At 49.0% G+C, this 20172-nt stretch overlaps 1 protein-coding gene across 1 annotated transcript in view; it reads left to right on the top strand.

The window, feature by feature from the left end:
- NWD1 (NACHT and WD repeat domain containing 1) overlaps window positions 1-20172 on the top strand; it is a 67035-nt gene that overhangs the window by 10067 nt on the left and 36796 nt on the right. The window contains exons 3-8 of the mRNA XM_043913879.1: window positions 1104-2376; window positions 6824-7027; window positions 8556-8715; window positions 10843-10960; window positions 12107-12265; window positions 18493-18690. Coding sequence (XP_043769814.1) covers window positions 1104-2376; window positions 6824-7027; window positions 8556-8715; window positions 10843-10960; window positions 12107-12265; window positions 18493-18690 — 2112 coding nt within the window. The remainder of the gene's footprint in view (window positions 1-1103; window positions 2377-6823; window positions 7028-8555; window positions 8716-10842; window positions 10961-12106; window positions 12266-18492; window positions 18691-20172) is intronic.

The following is a 20172-nucleotide window of genomic DNA, read 5'->3' as shown; positions in this document are numbered from 1 at the left end:
CTGCAGAGATCTGGGAGCCTCTGATGAGCCCAAGGCAGCTTCAAAAATAACTCAAACCTGATTGCTATTTCAAAACAAAGGCCTCCAAGGAGAAGTCAGTGTGGGCTCTTGGCTCTAGAAGATACAGGTCCTCAGGGCAGCTGCTGCATGCTCTGGGACAGGGGTCAGCAAACCATGGCCCAAGGGCCAAACCCAGCCTACTGCTTGTTTTTATAAATAAAGTTTTATTGGAACACACTCAAACACATTAGTTTGTAAGTTATCTACGGCAGCTTTCACATAGCATGAAATTAACCTTTTTGAAATGAACAATTCCTGCACACCAGTGTTTGAGCTTTTGTTCTCAGTTCTTTTGGGGCCATACTTAAGGGCTATATAAACTCCATATTTAACTATTTTGAGTTTGATGGCATTGTTTTATGATGAGACTGCTTCACAACCATCTGTGTGTTGCCTACACCAAGGTATCTTTGATTTTTCTGTTGTTGTTGTTCAGTTGCTAAGTCATGTCTGACTATTTGCAGTCCCATGGGCTGCAGCATGTCAGGCTCCTCTGTCCTTCACTATCTCACAGAGTTTGCTTAGATTCATGTCCCTTGAGTTGGTGATGCTATCTAACCGTCTCATCCTGTGCTGCCCCATTTTTGCCTTCAGTTTTTCCCAGCATCAGAGTCTTTGCCAACGAGTCAGCTCTTTGTGAATAGTTGCTAAATCAATGCCACTCTTGGTGTGGCCTCTGAACCCCAGTCTCAGCATCACCTGGGAGCTTGTTGGAAATTCACACCATGGGCCCTACCCCGACATGCAGAATCAGAACTTCTGGAGGCAGGGTCCAGCCATGTCGGTTTTTGTGAGCCCCCAAGTGACTCTGGCAAACTGTGGCCTCAAGCCAAACCTGGCCCACTGCTTGTTTTTATGAATAAAGTTTTGTTGGAACACACTGGAGCCCATTCTTTGCATGCTGTCTATAGTTATGCCAAGTGACTCTGGCCCACATTAAGCCTGAATTCCAGTGTTCCCATTCCTGGAATGTGTCTCCCAATTGTCCCCATTTGAGCCAGCTGATGCCATAACACTGACCACACTCTCTTCTACTTTTGCAGTCATTGAGTGGGAAATAGAACGGGCCTTGCTGAACTCAACAGTTGGGGATCATGGGGCAACCGTCTTCCTGAGACAGATCCAAGACCTCAATAAGCACATCCTGGAAGACTGTGCCCTCAAAATGGTGGACCGTCTTGCAGATGGTTGCCTGGACACAGATGCCCAGAACCTTCTCAGCAACCTCAAGGAGCGCATTGCTGACCGGCAGCCTGGAGTTCTCAAGGCCCACCACCTAACGTGGAGCCGGGACCTGGTGAACCCCAAAAACAAGGCTCACGCCCGATACCTGAAGGAGCTGGGGGAACAGTTTGTGGCCAGGGCTAACCATCAGGTTCTTGAGTGCCTCCGGGAGCTGGAGGCGGGCAGGCAGGAGTCGGCGTGGCTCTACCAGGAGATCTGCCACCACCTGGGACTCAGTGCCGAGGTCAACCGGACCTTCTGTGGGCGCCAGGAGCTCCTGACCCAGCTGGGGCAGCGACTGCGACAGAGTGATGGCCACCCCCACCCACCCCTGGTGCTTTTTGGACCCCCCGGCATCGGAAAAACTGCTCTGATGTGCAAGCTGGCTGAGCAAATGCCGGGGCTGCTCGGCCGCAAGACAGTGACCATTCTGCGGCTTCTGGGGACGTCACAGATGAGCTCTGAGCCCCGAGGCCTGCTCCAGAGCATCTGCTTCCAGGTGTGCCTGGCCTATGGGCTACCCCTGCCCCCTGCCCAGGTCCTAGAGGCCCACACCAGGGTGGTCCAGTTTTTCCACATCCTCCTCCACACTGTCTCCTGCCGAAACTTTGAGTCCCTTGTGATCCTGCTGGATTCGGTGGATGAGGTGGACTCTGTCCGCTGTGCTAGGAGGATCCCCTGGCTGCCTCCCAAATGTCCTCCGAGGGTCCACTTCATCATCTCGGCCTGCTCTGGACAGCGGGGGGCTTTAGACACCATGCAGCAGGTGCTCACAGACCGAGGGGCTTACTGGGAGGTGAAACCCCTCTCCGGAAACCAAGGGCAGGAGATGATCCAGCTCCTGCTGGCTGCCTCGAGGAGGACACTGAGTCCGGTGCAGAGGGACATGCTCTGGGCCAGCCTCCCAGAGTGTGGACACCCAGGGCGGCTAAGGCTGGCTTTCGAGGAGGCCCGGAAGTGGGCCTCCTTCACTGTGCCAGCCCCGCTGGCCTCCACTGCTAAGGAGGGGATGCAACAGCTGTGTGCCCGCCTGGAGCAGACACACGGGCGGCTCCTGGTGGCCCACGTGCTGGGCTACATTGAGTCTTCCCGGTGAGTCTCTGCTGTGCTCACTGTTTTGAACTGAGAGAGTACGCATGCATTCTTCTCCAAGGGCTGCCGTAACAAATCACAACCTGAGTGCCTTAGAACAATGGAAGTATATTCTCTCATGATTCTGAGGGCCAGAGTCTGAAATCGAGGTGTCAGCAGAACCACACTCCTTCTGGAGGCTCTGAAGTAGAATCTGTTCTAGGCATTTTCCTTTGTTTCTGGTGTTGCTGGCCATGCTCAATGTTCCTCTGCTTGTAGAAGCATCACTCCAATCTCCACTTCTGTCATCTTGTGGTCCCATCCCTGTGTGTCTCTCTGTCTGAATTTCCCTCTTTTCTTGGAAGGATATCACTCATTGGATTAGGGTTCACTTCTGTCCAGTACTGTTACTGACTGGGGTTCTTGTCGTTCTCAATCAATAGAAATGGATCAGAGACCAGATAAGAAATTCAGGCAAGGCTTTCCTGGTACTTCTGCTGTGAGCACAGGCTTCCCAGGTGGCATCTGTGGTAAAGAACTTGCCTGCCAATGGAAGATGCAAGAGACATAGGTTCCATCCCTGGGTCAGGAAGATCCCCTGGAGGAGGGCATGACAATCCACTCCAGTATTTTTGGACAGAGGAGCCTGGTGGGTTATAGTCCATGGGGTTGCAAAGATTCAGACACGACTGAAGCAATTTAGCATGCATGCATCGCTGCAGCAGAGGGGGAGGGAGAACAAATGACAAATTCCTTTGCTTGCTTGCTCCCAGTGAGCTGGTTCCTTATTCGGGTGAAGGTAGGGGTCGAGCTGGAGGGGTAGCTTAGGTGGTTTGTCCACCCCTTTGGTGGGGTGGTAGGCAGGGGGCATGTGAAACACCCTACTTTTGCTCCCAGCTCTTCAGAAGTGGCAGTTGGGTTTTTGGTCTCTTTCTGTCCTATCCATAATTTCCCCAATGGTGCACGTGTGAAGCTATTTTCAGTTCTTTACAGTTTGTTTGTATTCTGTTGTTCGAGGAGAGCTTTGTCCAGGTGCAAGCACTGCAGCAAAGGGCCCCAGGTCCCAGGTCCCAGCCTGCCTCAGTGGGACCTCATCTTGACCACTTCCCCAAAGACTGGTTTCAAATAAGGTCTTATTCACAGGTCCCCATGGGCATGAATTTTGAGGAACGCTTTTCAGCCCAGTATCAGTCATATCATAAAGTTCCCTCTTTTGACGTGTACAGTTTGGCAGCATTGAGTACATTCACAGTGCTGTGCTACCACTAACCATGAGGAATGGTTCCTCACCCTACAAGGGAGACCCTGTCCCCGTCGGCATTCACCCCTCATCCTCCTCTCCCAGTCCCTGCCAGCCATTAATCTGCTTTCTGTCTCCATGCATTGGTCTAGGTTATCTCTCTTTCCTTCTGTCTGTCTATGTATCTATCTATGTAGCATCACCAGTTCAATGGACATGGACTTGGGTGAACTTCAGGAGATGGTTAGGGACAGGGAGGCCTGGCATGCTGCAGTCCACAGGCCTGCAAAGAGTTGCAAAGTGTTAGACAACTTAATGACTGAACAACAATACATGTCTATCTATCTGTCAGGGCTTCCCAGGCGGCACTAGTGGTAAAGAACCCTTCTGGCGATGCAGCAGATGTAAGAGGCAGGGGTTCAATCCCTGGGTTGGGAAGATCCCCTGGAGAAGGGAATGGCAACCCACTCCAGTATTTTTGGCTGGAGAATCCCGTGGACAGAGGAACCTGGTGGGCTACAGTCCCTGGGGTCACAAAGAGTCAGACATGCCTGAAGTGACAACAGAGCACATCACATCATCTCTCACCTATCATGCTGCTGACCCCTAGTGGTTGGAGGCTAGGAACTCTGCTAGCATCCTAGATGATCTGACCCTCAGCATCACAGTGGGAGGCTGAGAAGCTCTGTGTTAGGCATGCATTGTGGCCTTTTCACACACCCTCTGTACAGAGTGGGTAGCTGAGTGTCCGTTGTATATGGCTGCTGAAAGAATGGGATTATACTTGCAAATAGACATCACTGGCCAAGGTCCCTCGGCCAGCATCAAATGCAGGGTGGTGTGACCTCACACACAGAGCCTGTCTGCAGCGCAGGAAAGGAAGGTCCCATGTTGGGGGGCAGGTGAGGTGCCTGCTTTGGGTCCACATTGTCAAGGGATGTCTTGGGGAGGAGAAGGGCTCTTAACCTAGTGGCTCATCTGTGACCTTAGGCACATCCCCCAGTGCACATCTCTAGCACCGTCCGATAGAGTATTGGCAATGAGGGCAATGCTTTATATCTCGTTGTCCAAAGTGGTAACCACGAGCCACGTGTGGCAAATAAACACTTGAAAGGCAGCTTATCCATCCCAGAAACCGGATTTTAAATTTCACTAATTTTTAACTTTCAATGACTGTGTGTGGCTGGGGACAACTATACTGGACATCGTAGCTCTAGACTTGAGGAGACACAACATCTTCAAGAGCAGGGATGGAATTGAATTCCTATTCCCCTGGCCATCCAGGACCATGAATACACAAACCTCAGTTTCCCCATCTGACAAACGGAAGAAGGCCCCCTCCTGCACAATTCCAGCTCTTGAGGGCACCTTATCAGAGGGGCTCACATGCTCCAAGAACCATCTCTCCCCTGCCACTTACCTTGTCTTTCTCCTTCCTGTGACTTGGCTTATCTTCTTCCTAGCAACTGGTGTTACTGTTTGTGTGTGTGTGTGTTTTTTTTCCCGGTTGTTTTCTATGTGGCTCTCTGCACTAGAAGATAAGCTTCGTGGGCCCCTAGCTCTCTGTCCTCCAGGGGGCAGCACAGAGATGACACTCCATGAACAGGGGTTAAGCAAAAGTGCCCATGCTTTACTGATGTCATGGCCTTCCAGGATGCAGCCCTCTGCTTCTCTGAGAATGAATGGACTGGCCAGGTCCCTACCCAGAGGGATGTGATGCCAGAGAAGTGTGGGGCTGTGCTTCCCTTGGATATCCAGGTTGAAAGCCTCTTGGGATGTCGCATTTTTTTGATTTGGTGGACAAGCCATTCATTGTGCCTGAAACCACAAAGAGAGAATCCAAGCCTGGTTTGTATCGAGAGTATCCTGAAGACTGAGAAAGAAGATTTTATTGTTTGTTTGTTTGTTTTTCCTTATGGCTGCACCTCGAGGTACATGGCTTCCCTCATAGCTCAGTTGGTAAAGAATCTGCCTGCAATACAGGACACCCCAGGTTCAATTCCTGGGTCAGGGAGATCCGCTGGAGAAGGGATAGACTACCCACTCCAGTATTCTTGGGCTTCCCTTGTGGCTCAGCTGGTAAAGAATCTGCCTGCAATGTGGGAGACCTGGGTTTGATCCCTGGGTCAGGAAGATCCCCTGGAGAAGGGAAAGGCTACCCACTCTAGTATTCTGGCCTGGAGAATTCCATGGACTGTATGTATAGTCCATGAGGTCGCAAAGAGTTGGACGTGACTGAGCGACCCTCACTTTCACTTTCGAGGTATGTAGCATCTTAATTCCCAAACCAGGGATCAGAGCTGTGCCCCTGCATTGGAAGTACAGAGTCTTAACCACTGGACTGCCAGGGAAATCCCAGAAGATTCTATTCTGAAAGAGGAAATGTTTGAGGAAACACTGGACCACCCCATGTAAACCCCCATGTTGTGGCTCCCAGGAATATTGGTTTGGAAAGACCTGTCAAGAGGAGGAAAGCAGATTAGGGAGACGGCCTGGCTACCCCAACGGGGAAACTGTGGAGAACACCGCCAGTGACATAGCTGTGATGAGATGATCTCAGTGGAAGAGATCTCAGAGAACACTGATGTTAATACCTACCTCGATGGAAAACAGAAAATTACAAGTGAGCAGGTATTCTGTATGTGTAAAGAATGTGGGAAGTGTTTCCAGCAAAATGAAGACTAATCGATATCAGGGAGTTAAAAACACACACACACAAGGTGTTTGTATTCCTTGTAAGCAGAAGCCAGCCTCCCTCTCTCATCTGCTTTGAAATGAACTCTGCTTGTTCTCCAACCCAGAGGAAATTTGTGGCAAGTCTCTTAGTTTTTCCAGGCAAACGCTTGCAGCTATTATGAAGGCCACTCCAGTCTGATGCTTATCGTGTTTAAAGCCACTTCCTTTTTCAGGCAGGAACACACGGAGGTGGTTTATGCATTATTTTCCTAAGTTACTTATCTTCCTGTGCCACTCGACTCATCTGAGGTTGGCGGAGGGATGGTTAAGGGTTCTGTAGGTATGAGAAAGAAGGAAAGACCAGGAAATGCCTTACTTGATGGGTACAGCTGGACCCAGGTGTGAGTATCAGCTAGTGGTAGGCACTGTCCAAACCTTCAGTGATGGGCAGGATGCCATAGAGCTGGTCACATCTGTCCCTCCCTCGGCTTCTGCGTCCTCCAAATGCAGGAGACACAGGCGTGCTCCCATGTCCGTCCCTCCTTTCCACAGGCATGGGCTCTCAGAGGCGGAGCTAAAGGATGTCCTGTCCTTGGATGACGAGGTCCTGCAGAGCGTGTACCAAGACTGGACCCCACCCAGCAAAGAGCTTCTGCGTTTCCCGCCCCTGCTGTGGGTGAGGCTTCGTCGAGATCTGGGTAACTGCTTGGCCAGGCGCCCCGTGGATGGCTTCACCCTTCTGGCCATTGCCCACAGGTGAGTCGAGCGGGTTGGTGACACTGTCTGGGTGGGACTCCAAGAGCAAGGACTCACTGATTGGGTTCCTCTTTGTTCCAGATCCTTCTTCATTCCCCATTTCCAGGGAATCAAGTCCACTTAGCGCAGCATTCAAGGGTCTCCCCACCATGAGCTCCAACACAGCTAACTTGTTTGTTATCATGATTAGTCACCCCACGCGTCTTGTGGGCTCCTAGCTCCCTGGCCAGGAATAGAATTCGACCCCTCCGCAGTGAAATTGCAGAGTCCTAACCACTGGACTACCAGGGAGCTCCCACAATGAACGACTTCTTTAAATTGAGGAGAAATTCACATGAAAATCATCATTTGAAAGCGAACAGTTGAGTGGCATTTAGCATATTCACCTGTTGTACAACTTTCACCTCTGGTCTACTTCCAGAACACCCCACGGCCCTAAAAGGTACCCCATCCCCTCCTCCCCCAGCCCCTGGCAACCACGAGTCTGCTTTCTGTCTCTCTGGATTTGCCTGTTCTGGACTTTTCACGTGGATGTGATCACACACAGTGTGGTCCATTGTGTCTGGCTTATCTCACTCAGCGTAGTATTTCCGTGGTTTATCCATGTTACAGCATGTGCTAGTGCTTCATTCCTTGTTATGGCTGAATAATACTCCCTTGCAGGCACGGATCACACTTCATTTACTCCCTCACTCGTTGAGGGACACGTGGTTGTTTCTACCTTTTGGTGATTGTAACTAGTGCTGCTATGCATGTACAAGTTTTTATTTGAACACCTGCTTTTCCATTCTTTGGGGGGTATATACTCTGGAGTGAAATTTCTGGATCATATAGTGACTTGTCTTATGTTTAATTATTGAGGAACCCAAATTTTCCGATTTTAAATTGGAAATCCCATGGACAGAGTCTGGAGGGTATTAGTCCATGGGTTCCTGAGAGTCAGACACGACTTAGCAACTAAACCACCACCATAGTTAATTCACAGTTTTGTGTTAGTTTCAAGAATACAGCAAAGTGATTCAAATATATACATATTATTATCATATATTATATATGTTATATATATAAATTAGTACTTAGATCTAAATTATCTTATATATTATTATAAGTTATTTGTATATAAATGATCTTATATATTATTATATATTATTTATATTTATATATTTTATCTTATATATTAATATATTTTTATACATATTAGTATATTCTTGTATACATTCTTTTTCAGATTCCTTTCCGTTATAGATTATTATAAGATACAATTCCCAGTGCTATACAGTAGGTCTTGTTGTTTACCAAATATTTCTTTTTTAAAGTAAAATTATATAAGGAAATAGGTAAGATGGGCTGATTTAGAGACAAATGGTAGGTAACAAATAGTGCAGGCGGTCAGCTGAGCCAGCAAGCATCTAGAAGGAGTTTAGGATGGACTGGCATGGGGGCACCACTTCCTGGGAGAGGTGGCCAGTCGCCACCTCTGAGCTCACCCTGTGCCCCAGGCCCATCAGCCCGTGTCTCCTCTCTGCAGACAGCTGGCCGAGGTGGTCCGAGAGCGCTACCTGTCTGGGCCTGAGAAGGCCAAGAGTCACGGCGTCTTGGCTGACTTCTTCTCAGGGGCCTGGAGCCAGGGCATCAAGAAACTCATCACCCTGCCACTTGTGGGAAAACCCCTGAACCTGGACCGCAAGGTGAGGTGTCCGGGGACCCCTGCTCCCCACTCCCAGCCTCCACACTTCTGTGCCCACAAGGCATGTGCCTCCTTCCATTCCTTATTTCCACCCCAGATGCCCTCTGCCTCCTTTCCTTATTTTCTCACAAAGGACGAAAAGTCCCCAAACATTATCTGAAGGATGGGGAGCAGCAGAGGAGGAATTTACGCTCCACTAACTTTCCAGATGAAAAAACAAAATCACAACATTTAAAAGCTTATCTCCAAAGTCGTGGCATTCCAGAATTTTAATTCCTTGTGCTCTGATTCATCCTGAAACACAGCAGTTTCCTCCTTGTGTGTGTGTGTGTGTGTGTGTGTGAGTGTGAGTGTGGTGTGTGTGTGTGTGTGTGTGTGTGTGGGTGTGGGTGTGGGTGTGTGGGTGTGGGTGTGTAAGGGAGTAGGGGGAGGCAGGTTGATGTTTTCCTTGTGAATTTCCTGATACAATTCAATTTTCTGTCATTGGTTCTCCCAAAGTGTTACTCATTTTAAAAATAGCACTTATTTAGTTTCCCACCTAGGAGAGTCGTGTGTAATTGTTGGAGATCACAGAGAGGATCAAACAGTATAATAAAAGCTAAACCCACAAGTCCCCGCTCTGAGAAGAGCTGCTCCCACACTTCCAGTCACTAGTCACGTATTTCCTTCCAGTCTTTCTTTTGTACTCAAGAGCTGTAAGACTTGGGTCCTTAGCTTACAAGTTGCCATCTCTCTCTCTCTCTTTTTTTTTTGCCTTTCAAATACCTCGAGACCCAGCTCAAATGCCTCTTCCTTCAGTAAGTCTTCCATAATTTCCTTCCTTTTGCTTACTTGTTCTTTTTCTTCTTTTTTTTTTGCCATGCCACGCAGCTTATGGGATCTAGTTTCCAAACCAACGATCAAACCCGTGTCCCCTGCAGTGGAAGCACAGAGTCCTCACCACTGGACTGCCAGGGAATTCCCTTGACTACTTGCTCTTCACTCCACGTTCCCTTCACTCCGAGGCAGAACTCAGACTGTTTATTTATTTACTTTATTTTTGTCTGTGTTGAGTCTTTGTTGCTGCAAGCAGTCTTTCTCCAGTTGCGGAGCGTGGGCTCTAGGCATATGGGCTTCAGAAGTTGCAGCACTTGAGCTTAGTTGCTCCTCTGCATGTGGGATCTTCCCGGACCAGGGATTGAACCCGTGTTCCCTGAATGGGCAGGCAGATTCTTAACCACTGGATCACCAGGGAAGTCCAGAACTCAGACTTTTTAAAAGACGCTTTTAGTTTCAAAATCATTTTAGAGTCACAGACTAGTTGCCATGAGTGTAAGAGTTCCCATGGACACTTCTTTTAGATTCCCCTATTGTTAACATTTTCCCTAAACATAGCACAGTGACTACAACTAGGGAATACACTTTTAAGTCTTTTATTATAGTTCGATTTTTCTTTTTCATTTTCCCTCCTGGACAGGGAAGCAGGCAGAGGCAGGGCCAGGCCTGATTCTTTCTCCTCTGGTTTCTCATAGATCCCCTCCTGTGTGCCCAGAGCTCCTGCAGGCTCAGTCTCTTTAGGATGCGGTTTGCCCCCTTCCTGGTCTCATAGCCTCAGGACCTCCCGCTCCAGTCCATCTTCCCCAGCAACGCTTCTGACCATCCAGTCTGATCATGTCTCTCCTCTAGCACCTCCCATGGCTCCCCAGTCTCCAGTCCAATCTCCGCAGCCTGATGTTCAGTGCTTTTGTGATCTATTATCGTCAACCTCCCTAGTCTCATCCCAACCACGATCCTTCACTCTGCCTTATAATTCAGCCTTCCCAAACTCTGATCCTGCTCTCTCCCACCACTGGGCCTTTGCACATGATGCTCCCTTGCTCTGAAATGCCATCATTTCCAATGTTTTTTTTGCCAGACAGGCTCCTATTTGCCCTGTGAGACCCAGTTTTGATGCCCCTTGGATTCCCGGAGCCCCAGACCCCTCCTGTCCCAGCCCAGCCTGTGTGTGGGTATGTGAGGGTGTCTCCATCTGAAATCATGTCACTGTCCCTCCAGCATCACCTGGCACCTGGCCTGGCCCATGTTTGTGGAGTAAATGAATGAGATTGTGTCTTAGTGGCCTGGCTGCCAGCTCTCTCCTCCTCTGCAGGTGGCCCCTCAGCCCCTGTGGTTCTCCGACACGGTTGCAAACGTGAGGAAGCTGAAGGAGTTACCCTACCACCTGCTCCATGCGGGCCGTATCGAGGAGCTGAAGCAGGAGGTTCTGGGTAAGGTCTCGGAGGGGGTTGCGTGGGTCCCCGACCCTCTGGTGCTCCCACTTTCCGGAGCCTGATAAGGTGGAAGGGTGAAGGTTAAAATCTCTGGCTCCTTTTAAGGCAATAATTCTCACCAGGGGCGGTTCTGCACCATCACCACACCCACCTACACACACACCAAGGGACCCTAGGTGATGTCTGGAGATATTTTGGTTGCAGCTGGCATCTAGGGCTAGTTGATAGTATAGAGGATGAGAAACTATCTTACAATGAGAGAGACCCTGTCTACCTATCTGTCAATCTATCATCTACCATCTCTATTTATCTACCATCTAGTATCTATCTATCTATCGCCTATCTATCTGCATCTATCTGTAATCTGCCATATCTATCATGTCTTTCTCTATATATATATATAAATATAAAATCTCATCTAACATATATATCTCTCTCTACCATCTGTATCTATCATCTTTTTATTTATCTAACCAATATCTATCATAACTATCAACCTACAACCTACCTATATTTCTATCTCTCTACCATTTATATCTAGCATCTTTATATCTGTCTATCCATCCATCTATTTGCCTATCAATCTATTATCTCTATTTGTGTGTGTGCGCGCTCCATTGCTCAGCTGTGTCCAACTCTTTGCAGCCCCATGGACTATAGCCCAACAGGCTCCTCTGTTCATGGAATTTTCCAGGCAGGAATACTGGAGCAGGTTGCCATTTCCTACCCCAGGGGATCTACCCGACCATCTACCATCTATGTGTCTATCTGTCTGTCCGTCATCTATCTGTCCATCCATCTTTCTATTTATCTATCCATCTCTCTCTTTCCCCATCCATCCATCCATCTCTTCATTCCTATCATTCTCAACCAGGGATGACTCTGCTTCCTAAGGGACACTTGACAATATGAATGTTTCCAACTGTCATCACTTGGGAGGTGTCACTGGCCTCTAGTGGGTGGAGACCAGGGACACTGCTCTCCACACCCGACCCGATGGCCTCACCACAGAATACAACCCAGCCCCAAATGTCAGTGAGGCTGAGAGTGAGAACCTCAGAGAAACGAGGAGGTGAGCACCCACCTCCCAGGATGTGCTGAAAGAAGCTGCAGGCTCCCCAGAGCACCCTCTTCTCCCCACAGGCAGCATGAGCTGGATTTCCTGCCGAGGCCTCTCTGGGGGCATTGAGGGTCTGTTAGAGGACTTCGCCCTGTGCGCCCCACACATGGACTGTCCTGAGGTCAGCCTGCTCCGGGAAGCTCTCCAGCTGTGCCGCCCGGCCGTGGAGCTCCGAGGCATGGGTGAGTGGTGCTGAGACGGGGATGGGGGAGGAGTGGTCCACTCTGCACCGACTTCTGGAAGCCCAGTCTCCTCACTCAGCCACTCACACACATTTCCTGTTACAGCTGAGGAGCTTCTAACTCCAGCTTCTAGAACTTTGAATTGAATCTGGGAGCGTTTAGGAGTAAAAACTACCAAGGCAGTGCCCTTCCTCTCACCTCAGTCCAGCAATTAATTCTACTTTTTAAATTTTTTAAAGTTTATTTTTATTGTGTTGGCCTTGCCACACAGCCTGTGGGATCTTAGTTCCCAGACCAGGGATCAAACCCAGGCCCTCAGCAGTGAGATCACAGAGTCCTAACCACTGGACTGCCAGGGAATTCCTCCAGCATCTTATTCTAGAAAAGGCCACATGGGAAATATTTTAGGCAAAATCGAGGAAATTATGTTGACTGTTAGTATAGATAGATCATGCTCAGTCGTGTCTGACTCTTTGCAACCCCATGGTCTATAACCCACCAGGCTCCTCTGTCCATGGGATTTCCCAGGCAAGAATACTGGAGTGGGTTGCCATTTCCTACTCCAGGGGATCTTCCCGAACCAGGGATCAAACGCGATCTCCTACATTGGCAGGCAGTTCTTTACCATTAGCGCCACCTGGGAAGCCCATGACACTTAATATAACAAGGGAGAAAACATGTTCCCACAGATTTTTTTTTTCTAATTGATGAAACTCATAGAATGATAATAACCGAGCCCAACTTTCTGTAAGTTAGGTCTACTCATGAGAAAGAAGGGGAATTCTTGATCAGGCAGATAACATTTAAGGCTCAGTTGGGGTTCAAAGTTGGTATTTCCTGTCATCCCACTAATTACAAATGTCAATTTAAAAACATCAATGGTTTTACAAAAACCATTCTTAGCGCTCAGGGAAAGTCGTTGAGCAGCGTTTGGCCCACGCTCTGGCCTAGAGTTTGAAGGATCTCTTGTGTCCTCAGGTGATACTCTGTCCAGGATGGAATTTCGTTTGTTTGTACTTTTTTTAAAGTGTGGCAAAATGCCCGTAACATAAAATGAACCATTTTAATTGTCCAGGTCAGCAGCATTAAGTCCATTCACGCCGTTGCACAGCCACCAACCCCATTCATCTCTGTAACCTGTTCGTCCTCTCAAACTGAACCTCCGTCCTCATTAAACACTCACTCCTTTTTCCCCCTCCCTAAGCCCCTGGCACTCACCCTTCTACTTTCTATCTCTAGGAATTTGACCATTCTAGGGACCCCATGTAAGTGGACTCATGCAATAGTTGTCCTTTTTGTGACTTATGTCACTTAACATAAAGTCCTCAATTCATGCATGTCAGAATATCCTTCCTTTTGAAGGCTGAATAGTGTTCCATTGTGTGTGCGTGTGTGCTAAGTCACTTCAGTTGTGTCTGACTCTTTGTGACCCTATAGACTGTAGCCCGCCAGGCTCCTCTGTCCATGGGATTCTCCAGGCAAGAACACTGGAGTGGGTTGCCATGCCCTCCTCCAGGGGGATCTTCCTGACCTAGGGATCCAACCTGCGTCTCTTGTGTTCCATTGTGTAGGTGGATCGTACTTTGATCATCCATTAACTCTTCAATGGACTCGAGTTGTTTCTGCCTTTTGTCGATTGAAAGTAATGCTGCTGTGAATATCAGTTCTGTTCAGTTCAGTCACTCAGTCCTGTCCGACTTTGCGATCCCATGGACTGCAGCACGCCAGGCTCCCCTGTCCACCACCATCTCCCGGGGTTTGCTCAAACTCATGTCCATCGAGTCAGTGACACCATCCAACCATCTCATTCTCTGTCATTGCTGTGACTATGGAGGTACAAATATCTCCTTGAAACCCTGCTTTCAGTTCTTTTGGATATATACCTGGATGTGGAATTGCTCAATCATTTGGTAATTTTGTGTTTAATTTCTGAGGAACTGCCAGATCTTTTCCCATAATGGCTGTGCCATTTTACATTCCTTCCAACAGCACATAAAGGTGCTGGATTCTCTATATCCTCTACAACACTTGTTATTTTCTGATAAAAAAAAAAAAAATAGACATCCTGTTGAGTTTGAAGTGGCCAGGATGCTTTTTTTTTCTTTCCCCTGCTGCGTTCGGTCTTCGTTGTGACACTTAGGATCTTTGCTGAGGCTCAAGGGCTTCTCTCTAGTTGCATTGCAGAGGTTCAGTAGTTGTGGCCCGTGGGCTTAGCTGCCTGACAGTGTGTGGGATCTTCTGTCCCCAACCAGGGATCGAACCTGAGTCCTATCCTGTGCATTGCAAGCAGGATTCTGAACCCCCAGACCACCAGGGAAGCCCCATGATGGTTTTATCATACATTTCCCAACTGGATTTTTTGTTTGTTTTTGTCTGGCCACACTGCATAGTTTGTGGGATCTTGGTTCCCCAACCACGGATACCTGGGCCCTGGCACTGAAAGCGCCAAGTCCTAACCACTGGACCACCAGGGAATTCCTGTCCCAGTTGGTTTTGATTTGAGGGTTTTTACAAGTGATTTTATAAGGATGCTTAATTCCCATATTCTTTCCATGGTTCATTCATACCTGACAACTGCTGCTTGTCTGAGAAGGCTACCTGGCTACCACTGAGGCTGGACACCCCTGGCCCCCCACACTCCTGCATATTCCATTGCTACATGCTGCTTCTACATATCTTAACTCTTTAGTTATTATTTTCTCTGCCTCTCTTTTGCATCATCTATCTGCCCCTATCCTATGCTACGTTGCTTCAGTCAAGTTTGACTCTTGCACCCCTATGGGCTGTAGCCTGCCAGGCTCCTCTGTCCGTGGGATTCTCCAGGTAAGAGTCTGTCTGCCCTTGCTGCCTGCCAAATGCCTACCCCTATTACATAGATCAGTCCGTGTGTGGATATTGGTCCCACCGCGCTGATTTAAAGCTGGGCTCTGGCGTTTACTGGCCGTGTGACCTTCAAGTCCCTGACTGCCTCGTCACCTCCCTCACTCTCACCCCTCCCCCTGCCTTGCAGCCTTCAGTTTTCCCATCTGCAAAATGGGGGTGTTGGTGAACCCTCCCACCTAGGGCTGCTGGGAGAAGTTTGCAAGTCAATTCATGCAGAGCCTGTCCCCATGGTGCCTTCCGAGGAGCCTTTTACAGTCATGTGACAGCACTGAGACTGTTGACCTGAATGGCCTTGGAGGAGCCGTTTCTGCGCGAGCCTCTGCGTTCGTCATCTGCAAAATGTCGTATAGCGCTAAAGTGGCGTCTAGGATCCCACCCAAGTGGATGATGCTTTTGCCTTCCTCTTGCATTCATGTTCGCCACTGGTTTTAAACCTCGAAGGGAGTGATTTCCCAGGAACATAGCCTTGGGCCAGTTTAAGAAAAGATTTCAAAGCCCAAAGCACAGCATGTTCTTTGCAGCGCTCCTTGACTGACAGCCTGTGGCGGCCCAGCGCAAGGAGAAGGTGCAGAGAGAAATGTCGCCACCAGATGGTGCAGCTGAGCAACCAGGCCCTCTCACGACATTCCAGTCCTTTCCAGCAAGCTCCTAGAAACCAGTCCGTATTATGGATTTCTCCCGTTGCCTCAGGCTCCAGGATGACTTGGCATGGTGCTATTCCTGTTTGTTTTTATTTAAAAGACTGATATTTTGTTCATAATGGACCTGGGAGCATGCTTTTGATTTTCTTAAAAAAAAAAACACTGCATTAAAATAGTGTTTATCTTGACAGTTAAGTTTGTTAGCACCACTTTAACGTCTACACCCCGAGGTGAGTGGGACACTTGCTCCTGTTCCTGGCCTTACCCGATTTCACCCACCAGCACACCCAGGCACAGGGCAGGGCCACGCTTGCCCCAGGCCCCACAGTTCGTGTGACCTTGTGTAAGCTGCGTGTGTGCTAAGTTGCTTCAGCCCAGCTCTTTTGCGACTCCATCGGCTGTAGCCCGCCAGGCTCCTCTGGCCATGGGGATTCTCCAGGCAAGAATACTGAAGTGGGTTGCTGCTTCTGAACCTCACCATGTCTCAGTTTTCCGTGTCATACACTTGGGGTGATAGTGATGATACATCTAAACTGCCCCCTCCCCAAGATATAGTTACTTTAAAAAATATATTTATTTGGTTGCATCAGGTCTTGGTTGCTGCACATGGGCTTTTCTGTTCGCCGTACATGGGCTCTCTAACTGGCGTGCAGTCAGGAGCTGCCACACACAGGCTCTCTGGTTCTGGTGTATGGGCTCTAGCCGGGAGAGCTCAGTAGTTGCAGTACACGGGCTTAGTTGCTTTGAGGCATGTGGGATCTGAGTCCCCCAACCAGAGGTGGAACCCCTGTTCTGTCCTGTTCATTGCAGACTCTTAACCACTAGACCTCTAGGGACGTCCCAAGATAGTTACTTCTTAATCCCCGGTGGTTGTCGCTAAGTCATATTTGACTCTTAGCGACCCCAGGGACTATAGCCCGCCAGGCTCCTCTGTCCATGAGATTCTCCAGGCAAGAGTACTGGAGTGGGGTGCCATTGCCTTCTCCAATGCATGAAAGTGAAAAGTGAAAGTGAAGTCGCTCAGTCGTGTCTGACTCGTAGTGACCCCATAGACTGCAGCTCACCAGGCTCCTCCGTTCATGGGATTTTCCAGGCAAGAGTACTGGAGTGGGGTCCCATTGCCTTCCCCAATGGACTACTACTCAGTCATAAAAAAGAATGAAAATTTGCCATTTGCAGCAACATGGATGACATATAGTGGATTACGCTAAATGAAATAAACCAGACAGAGAAAGACAAACACTGTATGATATCACATATGTGGAATCTAACAAATAGAACAAACTAGTGAGTATAATAAAAAAAGGAACATACTCACAAGAATAAGCTAGTGGTTACCAGTGGGCGAGGGAATGGTGAAGTGAAAGTCACTCAGCCACGTCCGACTCTTTGCGACCCCAAGGACTATACAGTCCGTGGAATTCTCCAGGCCAGAACACTGGAGTGGTGTTTTCCAGTAGCTGTTCCCTTCTCCAGGGGATCCTCCCAACCCAGGGATCAAACACAGATCTCCTGCATTGCATGCGGATTCTTTACCAGCTGAGCCACTAGGGAAGCCCTAGAGGGAATGGAGGGGGCAAAATTAGGAGTGCGGGAGTCAGATAGACTCCAGGGATGTATTGTACAACATGGGTAATATAGCCAATGTCTTGCAATCACTGTAGATAAAGTGTAACCTTTTAAAATTGCATAAAAAATTTAAAAAAAAAAAGAGAAATTGAGGACTTCCCTGGTAGTACAGTGGATAAGAATCCTCCTTCCAATGCAGGGCACATGGGTTCAGTCCTTGGTTGGGGAAGATCCCACATGCCACAGAGCAACTAACCCCACGAACCACAACTTCCGTAGCCCTGGCACCTGGAGACTGCTCTGCAGCAAGAGAACCACCCCCAGGAGAAGCCCGTGCATCGCAACAAAGGGTCGCCCCTGTTTGCTGCAACTAGAGAACGCCCACAGCAACCAAGGCCCAATGCAGCCAAAGTAAAGAAATAAATATGTTAAATAATAATTTTTAAAAAAGGAAATTGAAGTGATGTGGCCACAAGCCAAAGATGCCTGGAGCCCCCAGAAGTGGAAAGAGGCAGGGAAGGATGCTCCCCCAAAACCTCTGGAGGGAGCACAGCCTTGCCCACACCTTGATTTCAGACTTCTGGCCCCGAGAACTGTGAGAGAAGAAGGTTCTGTTGCTTGAAGCCCCCAAAGTCGTCTTGTTTACAGCAGCCACAGGACAGAAGCCACTCAGTAACCATGAACTGCTGGTGAAATGATCCTAGGCATTGGTTGGGTGCCTGGGTTTCCCTGTTGGCTCAGACGGTAAAGAATCTGCCTGCAATGTAGGAGACCGGGGTTCAATCCCTGGGTCAGGAAGATCCCCTGGGGAAGGGAATGACTACCCACTCCAATGTTTTGCCTGGAGAATTCCAAGGACAGAGGAGCCTGGTGGGCTACAGCCCATGGGGTCACAAAGAGGAGGACACGACTGAATGACTAACACACTTGACATTCAGAACATAGCCATGAACAAGACAGGCATTGTCTTTGTTTTCAGGAAACCCAAGGTCTAGCGCAGGAGGTGGGGATCCACTTGGTGCACTTGAAGTAGGGACGAGTGGGTGGAAGGAACAGAAAAGGAGGCAGAAGCGGGGAGGGCTCCGCCTGGGGAAGCAGGGTCCCTCCCCTTAACCAGCGCCCCCTCCGTTGCAGAGAGAAGCGTCCTGTACACCGAACTCCTGGCCAGACTCCACTTCTTCACCGCTTCGCATCCCGGGCTGGTGGGACAGTTGTGCCAACAGGCGCAGAGCTGGTTCCGGATGTGCCCTCACGCTGTGCTGGTGCCCCTCGGAGGATTCCTCCAGCCCCCTGGGGGGCCCCTCCGGGCAACCCTCACCGGCTGTCACAAAGGTGGGTCTCCCCAGCACAGTCCCTGTCTGCCTGGGGCAGTGGCTGCTCTCTGAAGCTCCCCTCTGCCAGTTGGGAAGCCCCAAGGGTGCCAGCTGGGCCTGGCCCTGCTGTCTCATGCTGACTTGACTCCATCTGTCCCCCAGGGACTGTAGATGACTACTGTAAATACTGCTAATGAGCCCAGAGCAAGCGGATGCTGACTGCCTCTGGGGTCTCGTCACTAAGAGTTCGGTGCCCATCTTACCATAGCATCTGTGATTTTACAGCCTCATGCTAGTAAGTCTGGAAACTAGAGGTTGGCTCCTGACTGGCCCCTGAAAGGCTGGTGGGACTTATAGGTTCTCCATGGGACACCAGAAGGTCAGAGGATGAGAGGATTTCGTTCTCTCCATCCATTTGTCACCCATCTTTCCAACCATCCACCCATCCTCCCTTCTCTTCCTTCCATCTGTCTGCCTTTTCATCCATCCAAACTCCCTCCCTCCCTCTCTTCCTTCCTTCTAACCACTCAGCTATCCATCTGTCTTTCCATTCATCCATCCATCCTTCCATCCACCCTTCCTTCCTTTCATCTATCCATCTGTATGTCCTTCCATCCTTCCTTCCCTGCTTCCTTCCTTCTTTCCTTCCCACCCATCCACCCATCCATCCACCATCAGTTGTTGATATTTCCAATGGTCATCCTTCTTTTCACCATTCTGTCCACACCACTTACCTTCCATTTTCCCCAAATTGCCACCTTCTATCCGCTCACATACCTCTCCTCCCATCCAGACACTCAGCCATCTATCAGCTCACCCACCCAACTATCAAATTCATCTGCCCTTCTAATACCCATCCATTCACTAACCCACTCATCCAACCAGTCATCTATCTGTCCAATTACCCACCAGTCCACCACCACTCATCCAGCCTTTTACCTGCCCACCCACAGTCCACATTAATCATGAGGCTACTGAATACAAATAGCTTGTTGTTCAAATGCCAGCCATTACAACTTGTGCCTTTTCTGTGCCACAGGCTCTTGTAGGGAAAGCTACATTCTCAAGGCACAGAGCTTCAAAAATAGAAATTCTAAGAGACACTTGATACAATGCACGGGAAAAATTGATTAGGGACAGCTACTATAATACTGTGTTGAGAAGGATTCTGAGACTGAATCTAGTTTAACAGGAAAGAATGTACATTTATTATGATACTGATTCTGATGCTGTAACAAAAGCCAACATAGCAATGGCTGAAATAAAAAAGAACTTCCTTTCTCTCACACACAATGGTCCAGGCATAAATAATGGTAATATGGTGTCTCCAGGTTGTCAGGGACCCAGGCATTTTCAAACTTCTTGCTCTGCCATCTTCAATGTGAGGTTTCCATTTAATGGCCCAAAATGACTGCTCCAGCCCTTACCATCACAGTGGAATTCCAGCCAGGGGGAAGAGGGAAGAAGTAGATGGCCATCCCCTTCCCTTCAAGGACACAGC

The sequence above is a fragment of the Cervus elaphus genome, chromosome 9 (genome assembly GCF_910594005.1).
Source record: "Cervus elaphus chromosome 9, mCerEla1.1, whole genome shotgun sequence".
In the NCBI taxonomy this organism is placed as follows: domain Eukaryota; kingdom Metazoa; phylum Chordata; class Mammalia; order Artiodactyla; family Cervidae; genus Cervus; species Cervus elaphus.
Note: the sequence above shows the minus strand (reverse complement) of the source record. Positions and strands in the feature narration are given on the sequence as shown.